The 10,381-nt window shown below is 35.0% G+C and overlaps 1 protein-coding gene across 2 annotated transcripts in view; it reads left to right on the forward strand.

Moving 5' to 3' along the window:
* The window catches only part of LOC109820585 (copper-transporting ATPase PAA1, chloroplastic), a 37,121-nt gene continuing 26,748 nt past the window's right edge, over positions 9-10,381 (forward strand). The window contains exons 1-3 of one of the 2 annotated variants that reach the window (XM_020386741.1): positions 9-59; positions 8,818-8,871; positions 9,562-9,715. In XM_020386741.1, the coding sequence (XP_020242330.1) occupies positions 8,821-8,871; positions 9,562-9,715 (205 nt within the window). In that variant the 5' untranslated portion in view covers positions 9-59; positions 8,818-8,820. Of the gene's footprint in view, positions 60-8,817; positions 8,872-9,561; positions 9,716-10,381 lie in introns of those variants that run through there. The other variant, XM_020386742.1, reaches the window with a different exon arrangement.

Genomic DNA, 10,381 nt, shown 5'->3' on the forward strand with positions numbered 1-10,381 from the left:
CGGTGGGGGTTGGAGAGGGGTCGGCTCAGGAGTCTGATGTTATTATTCTCGATGTTGGAGTAAGATTTTTCTTTTTGCTGTTTTGGTACTTCCTTTCCTGAAAACGGAAGTTCCGTCTTTCCATGGTTTTTGTAATGAAAAAAAATCGCATTTTTATATAAGCTACTGTCAAAATATTTTCCCTGGAAAAGAACTGCTTTTGTGTCTTGGTGATTTCATTCATATTGCAAATTCTCAACTTGGGATTATGAGCTTTCTGTAGGAGTTGTAACTTAAAACTTAACTTTGTAGTGGGAAAGTTTAGTCCCACGTTGGAAAGGAGATGTGAAGATAGGTTGTTTATAAATAAGCCTTTCCTTTCTCTACTATGCTTACAAGAAAATATGGGTTATGCTCCACACCACACGCGCGTGCCGAACCGAATCGGGCCGGGTTCGGGTTGGGTCGGGGGGCGCGCGCGCCCACGACCTACGGACACGAATGCAGCTCCAGATTGAGGGGTCTTAACTTGCTACATTTTGAATCTTTGTTTTTTCCTAATCGAAAGACGATATTAGTCGAAAGGAACGAACGAGACAACAGGACGACTCGACACCCTCTGGTCGACACGAAAGGTGATATTAGTCGACACGAATGAACGAACGAGACAACAGGAAGAGTCGACACCCTCTGGTTGACACGAAATGCGGTATGAGTCGACACTTCGAGGGCTCGGAGTCGGGGCTAAGCATTAATAGGCGGGATCGGTGGATCTGGAGAGCGAGATTGGCGGATCTAAATGACAGATAACGGTTAACATAATTAATAGGCGAGAATTAAGGATCTAAACCGGTAGCTGGATGAATGCAAACGACTAGCATATTTAACATATTTAATAGGGCATGAATGGTGGATCTAAGAGGGAGAAAAATGTGGATCTAAATGACGGCTTTAAGCCCTATAACAGAATCTACAGCCGCAAGAGTTAATATATAGTGAAAAATACAACAATTCCTTTCTCTTCTCTTTTCGAATTATTTTCTTACTGTTACACTTCTGTTGTTCCCTGAAAGTTGTGAAGAGTTCGCAAAGTCTTCTTGAAGCTCATGCCGATGAGAAGGAGGTCGCCTGACCGAGGATCGTCGTATCTCTAAGATCCATTGTCACGAAGGCCTGTACGAGATGGGGCAATTAGATTCTTGGGATAATGCTTAGTGCACACTTTGATCATCAGGCCGTATTTCTAAACTTGATTCATTTTTTAAAAATAATTTTATTTCGAAGTTATAATATTGTTCGGCTATTATCTGATTTTTATCAACTATATAAAATCTGATTTTATTGTTAAATTCAGTCTAAATAGCACAACTTTTCCCAACAATCCAAGAATCTAATTGTGCTGTTTAGAATACTATCATGTTTAGTATTCTGTTTCGTATTTCATTTCTTATGATAATGCAGTTTATATGTCATAACACTGACCCGTTGTACTACTTGATGTTTTTGTTGATTGAGTGCCTAAGTTAGTATGCTGCATCATAATAACAAAATCATTTATTCATCATCAGATCATGGCTACAATTGAAATCCTATCGGCCAAACTAGAGAAGTTTGATGGGAACAATTTCCGTCATTGGTAAAACCAAATGATATTTTTGTTAACAACTCAAAATTTAATAACTGCAATTGAACCCGACAACCCATCTTCATCTAGACCAATCACTAGGCAATCTTCCTCCACAGGTTCCATTCCTATCCTGAGAACACCTCAAGAGATAGAGTATCATTGTCTACACAGAATATTAGGAGCCTCATCTGATAGATTATATGATATATATTACACTATCACTAATGCTAAAGTTTTGTGGGAAACATTAGAGAAAAAAGTATAGTTTAGATGATACAGGAATTAAAAGATTTAAAGCCTTTGATTTTAACAACTTCAAAATGGTAGATTCTAAACCAATGAATGAGCAAATTCATGAATTCGAACATATTGTTAACCAATTGAAAATGAATTGATCTATCTTAGATGAAACGTTTCAGATAGCATGTCTTATAGACAAACTTCCTGAGTCCTAGTCAGATTTAGCCAAAAACCTTAATCATACCCAAAGAGATCTTACCTTAGAACAAGTGTTGAATGCCATTAGAATGGAAGAGCAACATAGGCTCAGGGAGAAAAATGTGACAAAATTCGAACCCAAAGAACCCAAAGTAAACAATATTGAATCCAAATCATTTCCCAATTACAAGAAACATCCCTTTCATCAAAATCAAAATAAAACATTTAAGAAGAAATCATTTCATCAAAATAAGAATCCTATCCACTTTCAAAAGAAGGAAGGAGCTGAACGTCGAGCCTGTTTTGTTTGTGGACGAACCAACCATCTTGTAAAGGACTGTTTTTATAAGAATACAAAACCACCCAAGTCTAGGAAAGGAGGACCTTCACCTAATAAGTCACAAGTAAACATGATGACTTTCAGTTCAGCTGAGACTGCTTTCAGGTTTGTTCTCTTCACTCCTGAAGTAAACATGACCTTTCAAACAAATGATTGGTGGATTGACACTGGAGCTAATATTCACGTTTGCTCTAATCAATCTCTATTTTTCACTTATCAGGTCTCAAGTAGAGGAACTGTGACAATGAGAAATAATGATGTGGTTACTGTATCTGAAATAGGTCGGATCAACCTAAAGCTCACTTCGGATAAGACTTTAATCCTAAAGGATGTCCACTATGTACCAGACATTAGAAGAAATTTGATTAGCGGATCTTTATTAGTGCAATAAGGCTACAAACTTTGTTTTTGAATCAAATAAAGTTGTAATAACTAAGGGATTGAATTTTATTGGAAAAAGATTTCTATGTGATGGTCTTTTTAAATTGAATGTTAAGAACTCTACTGCTGCATCTCCAATGGCTTTGAATATTGAACCATGTATCACTTGGCATCAAAGACTAGGACATGTCAATTATAATTCAATTAAAAAATTAATGCAACTCAATATAATTCCAAAGCTTAATATAAAAGATAATAAAAAATGTAAATATGTGTAGAAGCTAAACTTCCTAAGAAACCCTTCTAAACCATTGGTAAATATTCTGAGATATTAGAACTCATCCATAGTGATGTCTGTGATTCAGGAAGAACATCTAGAGGGGTAACAAATATTTCGTAACTTTCATAGACGATTGTTCTAAATATTATTATCTCTACTTAATTAAGACCAAAGATGAAGTGATAAACAAATTTAAAATATATAAAGCAGAAGTTGAAAATTAATTGGATAGAAAAATTAAAATACTAAGATCAGATAGAGGTGATGAGTACACTTCTAATGAACTAAAACAATTATATGAAGAGAATGGAATTATTTATGAAATAATTGCTCCATATACACCTCAATTTAATGGAGTAGCTGAGAGAAAGAATAGAACACTAATGGATATGATAAACTCAATGTTAATTAATTTTGGTATGCCAGAGAATCTGTGGGGAGAAGCCCTCATGATTGCTTGTCATATACTAAATAGAATTCCATTCAAGAATTCGAATAAAACCCCTTACATAATTTAGAAGAATAGAAACCCTAATTTAGATCACCTAAAAGTGTGGGGGTGCTTAGCAAAAGTTAAGATACCTGAAAATAAGAGAAAGAAGATTGACCCTAAAACTGTAGATGGAATCTTTATTGGATATGCTTCTGATAGTAATGCAGATAGATTTTTAATAATCAACTCTTGACATTAATGAGATAGCCAACAACACCATTATTAAAGCTAGAGATGCACATTACTTTGAAAATATTTTTCCTTACAAAATCAGAGTAAACAACACAGATCCTAACTCTAGCAATACAGATCCTAGTTCTAACCAAGATGAAACTAGTTCTAGACAAATCAGACCACTAGAAAATCTAGAAGAACCTAGAAGAAGTAAGAGATCTAGAGTAGAAAAGGTCCATGAAGACTTCTATGTATTACTTTTAGAAGATTTTTCAATTACATTTGAGGATGCAATAAAATCAGTAGATGTTCCATTTTGGAAGGAATCTATAAATGATGAGATTCAATCTATAGTTCAAAACCATACTTGGGAATTGACTTCTATGCAATTACTTTTAGAAGATTTTTCAATTACATTTGAGGATGCAATAAAATCAGTAGATGCTCCATTTTGTAAGGAAGCTATAAATGATGAGATTCAATCTATAGTTCAAAACCATGCTTGAGAACTCACTGATCTTCCTTCAGGATGCAAAACTATAGGATGTAAATGAGTATTAAAAAAAAACTCAGGCCTGATAAAACAATAGATAAATATAAAGTCAGATTACTAGCTAAATGATACACCCAAAAATCTGGTATTGATTATTTTGATATATATTCTCCAGTAGCTATGATTACTAACATTAGAGTCCTTATAGTTCTAGCATCCATCCATAAATTAATAATACATCAAATGGATGTTAAAACTGCATTCTTAAATGGAGATTTAGATGAAGAAATTTATATGGATCAATCCGAGAGATTTGTTACTTTTGGACAAGAGAAGAAAATATGCAAGCTTATTAGATCACTATATGGCCTCAAACAAGCTCCAAAACAATGGCATATGAAATTTGATGAGATCATACTATCTTATCGATTTGAAATTAATCAAACAGATGAGTGTGTATATCATAAAATAAGCAATAACAATAAAATTATGATTTTATGCTTATATGTTAATGGCATTCTTATTTTTGGTTCTAACATACAAACCATAAATGAAATCAAATACTTCTTATCACAAAAATTTGACATGAAAGATTTAGGTCTGCTGACCTAATTCTTAACATTAAAATCTTGAAGAATGAGAATGAGTATGTGCTATCACAATCACACTACATAGAGAAAATCCTCAAGAATTTTTATGATCCAAACTGTCAATCTGTTTCTACTCCATATGATCCTAATGTACATCTAACAAAAATACAGGTTATCCTCAATTACAAAGAGAATATGCACAAATAATTGGATCATTAGGATTCCTGACAAACTGCACCAGATTTGACATTTCTTATGCAGTAAATAGACTTAATAGATATACATCAAATCCTGATAAGAGTCATTGGGATGCTCTAGAAAATTTTTTTGAGGTATCTAAAAGAAACTATGAACTATGGTTTACATTATAAAGGTTATCCATCTGTATTAGAAGGATACTCAGATGCAAATTGGATTAGTGACTCAGTAGATGTAAAATCTACTACTGGATTTGTGTTCATTTTAGGAGGAGGAGCCGTTTCATGGAAATCTACTAAACAAACTGTAATGACTAGAAGTACAATGGAATCAGAAATGATAGCTCTTGATACTACTCGTATAGAAGCTGAATGATTAAAAAATTTACTAACTGAAATTTTATTAATGCAAAAATCATTACCAGCTATTTCTATTCATTGTGATTGCAGGTCAGCGATTGACAAATATCACCAAGAAAATACAAATGTGAAAATGAATCAGTACTTGAAAGTGCGGCATAAATCCTTGAGATATAAGATGAAAAATCATGTAATAGCCTTAGACTTTGTAGATCAGAGAAAAATCTTACAGATTATTTAACTAAAGGCTTATCTAGAGCAGTGATCCTAGAATCATTGAGGGAGATGGGGTTAAGCCTATAAGAAAAATCACTGCAGTAGCAACCAACCTCGCAAAGGTTCAATGAGTAGAAACAAACTAGACGAGTGATTAATTGTGAGGAGCACTGAATTTATTTGCTTCTATCACTAGGATGATCAGTGCTCATAAAAAGCAAGTGAAAGGTTGAGTTTTAACTCTTAATGAATCCAAGACCCATGAGACATGATGCTTACTTGCTCGCATTCTTATTAGGATTCACCTATATGTGTGTAGTTGTGAGGCCACGACTATGGGATTAGGGCTGTTTCCTAGTAACACACATGAAAGATACCTGCGCAAGACCGATAATAGCGCAACCCATTTAGAATTCTTCAAAACTGTACTATGTGTGTTTTATGTAGAAATCTGATAAATGAGATTGGTTCAAGGCGTAGTCCACCAAGCTCTCACGGCTCTATACAACTGTCACTAAGTGAAGGTTCAAACCGAAAGGTACCTCCACCTATTACATAGTATAAGGGAACCAACAATCTTATTTTTAAATTTCTTCTTTTACTCTTATTTCTGAATTATTTTAAGTTTTAAGTTATGTGGGGGATTGTTGGAGTTGTAACTTAAAACTTGACTTTGTAGTGAGAAAGTTTAGTCCCACATTGGAAAGAAGATGAGAAGATATGTTGTTTATAAGCCTTTCCTTTCTCTTCCATGCTTAGAAGAAAATATGGGTTATGCTCTAAACCACACACGCGTGCGCCGAACCGAACCGGGCTCCGGTCGGGTCGGGAGGCGCGTGCCCACAACATGCAGACACGAATGCAGCTCCGGATTGAGGGGCCTTAACCTGCTACATTTTGAATCTTTATTTTTTGCTAATCGAAAGACGATATTAGTCGAAACGAACGAACGAGATGATAGGACGAGTTGACATCCTTGGTCGATACGAAAGGTGGTGTTAGTCGACACGAATGAATGAACGACACAACAGGACGAGTCGACACCCTCTGGTCGACACGAAATGCGGTATGAATCGACACCTCGAGGGTTCGGACTCGGGGCTAAGCATTAATGAGCGAGATCGGTGGATCTGGAGAGCGAGATTGGCGGATCTAAATGATAAATAACGGTTAATATAATTAATAGGCGAGAATTGAGGATCTAAACCGGTAGCTGGATGAATGCAAACATCTAGCATATTTAACATATTTAATAGGGCGTGAATGCCAATGGTGGATCTAAAAGGGAGAAAAATGTAGATCTAAACGACGACTTCAAACCCTATAACAGAATCTACAGTCGCAAGAGTTAATATATAGTGAAAAATACAACAGTTCCTTTCTCTTCCTCTCTTTTCGAATTATTTTCTTACTGTTACACTTCTGTTGTTCGCTGAAAGTTGTGAAGAGTTCGCAAAACCTTCTTGAAGCTTATGCCAACGAGAAGGAGGTCGCCTGACCGATGGTCGTCATATCTCCAAGATCCGTTGCCACAAAGCCTTGTACGAGATGGGGTAATTAGATTCTTGGGACAATGCGTAGTGCACACTTCGATCATCAGGCCGTATTTCTGAACTTGATTTTATTTTCTTTTAAATTAATTTTATTTCCGAGTTATAATATTGTTCGGCTACTATCTGATTTTTATCAACTGTTTAAAATCTAATTTTATTGTTAAATTCAGTCTAAACAGCACCACTTTTCCCAACACTTTCCTCTGATTTTTATTTTTATTTTAAATTGCTCTACAGAGCTATATATGTTTATGCCTCTTGTATATGATGCAAATGGAATGATGATTGCGGAAGTGTTAAGTTCTTCTTATGCTAATCTCTTGGTTATGGTGGAATATAGTAGTAGAGAAAATAACCATAGAGCCAACTGATAGTTATCAGCACATGTAAAGTTTTCCAGAAAAAAAGAAATAATTTTAAAAAGAGAGTAGAGTTTCGGTATTCCCAATAAATTAGCAAATATCTCGAAGATCTGAGCTTGGTGATGATAAATGGCGTGCAATCGAACTATTGGAGGTACCAAATTCAAGACTGTATTTCCAAAAGAAGAAGAATAATATAGTAACTTGTGGTTGTGACAAAATACTTGTACAATTTATTTAAGAGGTTTTGGTTACTATCATTACTGATTGTTGGGGTTTCATCCCTCTTAACAATTGATAGAAACCTTCATGCATACTTTACTTGACTCGAATGATTAGATTCATGCTTCATTTTTCTGGAATTAAAATTTTCTGTGACTTGACCTTCAAAAAATGCGAGGTCTAAGGGTTTTGAAGTTGGATTCGTCAAAGATCCGTTCCGTTGCACTCAAATTCTAAAGTTATGATGAGGGTTGAGGGTCATAATTTTATATTGTTAGATGTCTGCGCATGTTGAGCACCCCTTTCACGGTCTGAAACCTAAACTCATGCTGTAGTTTCTACCTTTTGAAAAATCTGTTTTAGAATACATGGCAGGTGGGGCGCAAGCCGTGGTTACTCTGTTACCATATCACTAGGGTTGTGTTTTATATTCTAATCAGATTTATTAACCTTTTAAAATGAAAAGTTTTTGGTAACTCAATTTAATTTGAGAATTTCTTATCACTTCTATAGAAAAAATAGATAAGTTCACATGGATCCAAGAAACTCAAGCACTTTCTGAATTTGAGCCTAGGCACGATTGTTTCCACCATGGGCTACGATTATTCTCCTGCACATTAGTTATTAAGGAACCGTAAAACTTAACCTTGTGCATGTACAATGAGTAAGATGCATATGACTCTCCACATGTGAGCCTGCTCAGGCTTTAAGATAAATGCGGCTCCCCCATGAGAACAAATCCCCCAAACCTAAGTTCATCAAAGACATGTTTAAAATGTTTATTCACACCAGTCAAGTTACGAGATCTAAATTGCTTGAAGCACCCAAAAAAAAGGAAAAAGAAAAAAATGAATATGGATGTTATTTTCAAATTTGCATTTTGAACCTAAATTTTTTTTTCCTGTTGGTAGAAGGATAAGCTTCATGATAGATTGGTTGATAGGGCTATAATATATTGTTACTATGTATTTTAAGCAGTTGGAAGATGACCAACTGTTTGGACCAATTTTCTTTATTTTTATAGTATTTTAAATCTTTGATAGTTTTTAGCTCAAAAAAATTATTTGATTGGAAGGATATAGATTAATCGGTTATCCCAATAATTCTTTCAGGGAATGTCCTGTGGTGGGTGTGCTGCGAGTGTAAAACGGATTCTGGAAAGTCAAGTAAGGTTCTTTCTCTTCCTCAGGAATCTTAATATTCTGAGGATTATACACCTAGGATTTTCTTTCACTGAATGATCTTGTAAGCGTTCTTAGTGATAGATTCATTCATTATCTACTGAAAAAAAATTCTATGTAGAGGATAGGAGTAGCTTGTTATTCGTGATGCATATTAGAGACTTCTCATCATATTTATCTGTGCATCAGAAAACAAATAAGATACCTTTTAGCCATTTCCATCTTCTCACTCATGCACAACTGCCAGTGAAGACATACATAAAGCCTATAGTAATTCAGGATTCTGTCTGTAGGCTGGAGGACATTACAATGAAAGCATGACTTGTGTAATTAATGCTATATTTCTCGGGTGTCAAGTAGCTTGTGCACGTTGAACTAATTTTTCAACAACCCCTGAGCTACTGAAAATTTCTTTATTTTTCATACTATAATGATCAAATGCTCCATTCCCTGGGTTTTCCCTAACTCTTATCTGGAATCACAAACTAGGGAATAGGTGAATTTCACATGCGTTTTTTAAGAATCAATTTGGTTCTGTAGACAAATATTCTCTTATTTCTCATCTCTAGGTCTTTGTTTTGATTCTGTTTTTAGCACATAATAGTTTTTAAATTGAGTTATCATTAGCTAGTGAAGACATTTAGAATCCCACAAATTTTAGATATGTATTTGCAGCCGCAGGTGTCGACTGCTAGTGTCAACCTTGCTACTGAAACAGCAGTTGTATGGGCTGTTCCTGAAGCCAAGGCAACCGAAAACTGGAAACGTTACTTAGGGGAGAAACTTGCAAATCACCTGACAACTTGTGGGTTTAAATCCAATCTTAGAGGTACTCCATATGCTAAAATATCTCTTGTGCATTGTTGGGTTAAGCATGAAAAGCGTATTGTTGGTGTTCATGAAGATTTGTTACTTCCCATGACCTTCAATGATGGCCCGTATTAACGGTGTCAAAATTTATTTGAACCATCTTGTGTTATATGCTTGTGGAAAGATAAGTTTCGTTCAGAAGAGTAGAAGTATCTCATTGTTTCTTATTATTTATGTACTATTCTCAAAGTTTATTATAATAGGAGCAGCAGTCTGTACTCTTTGTTTCATATCTAAAGATTCTTAAGTGCAGTCCTTTCAGGTTTATCACACCTTTATGTATAGTTGGACTTAAGAGCTGCAAGGTGAAGAAAGTAGTTTTCAGAGCAGCCTAAAAGTACTGATGAGTAATTTATAGATTATTATTCTATTGTTGGCTGTCTGGCAATTAGAAATAAGAGTGATGATTAAATATTGAGTTAGTGGGTAAATCGAAATAAGTTCTGAAAGTAATTTTTGAATGCTGCTAGAAACATTGTTTTATATAAAGAGTTTACTGAGAGTTATCTTGCACGTGTATGAGCACGAGTACAAAATACGGCAAATTTGTAAAAGGCAAGGCACGAAAGATGGCGATATGTGTTTGAATTAGTAATTACTATAAGCTCTAAACTCTTATTGATGG

Source organism: Asparagus officinalis, chromosome 8 (genome assembly GCF_001876935.1).
Source record: "Asparagus officinalis chromosome 8, Aspof.V1, whole genome shotgun sequence".
NCBI classification, from domain to species: Eukaryota; Viridiplantae; Streptophyta; class Magnoliopsida; order Asparagales; family Asparagaceae; genus Asparagus; species Asparagus officinalis.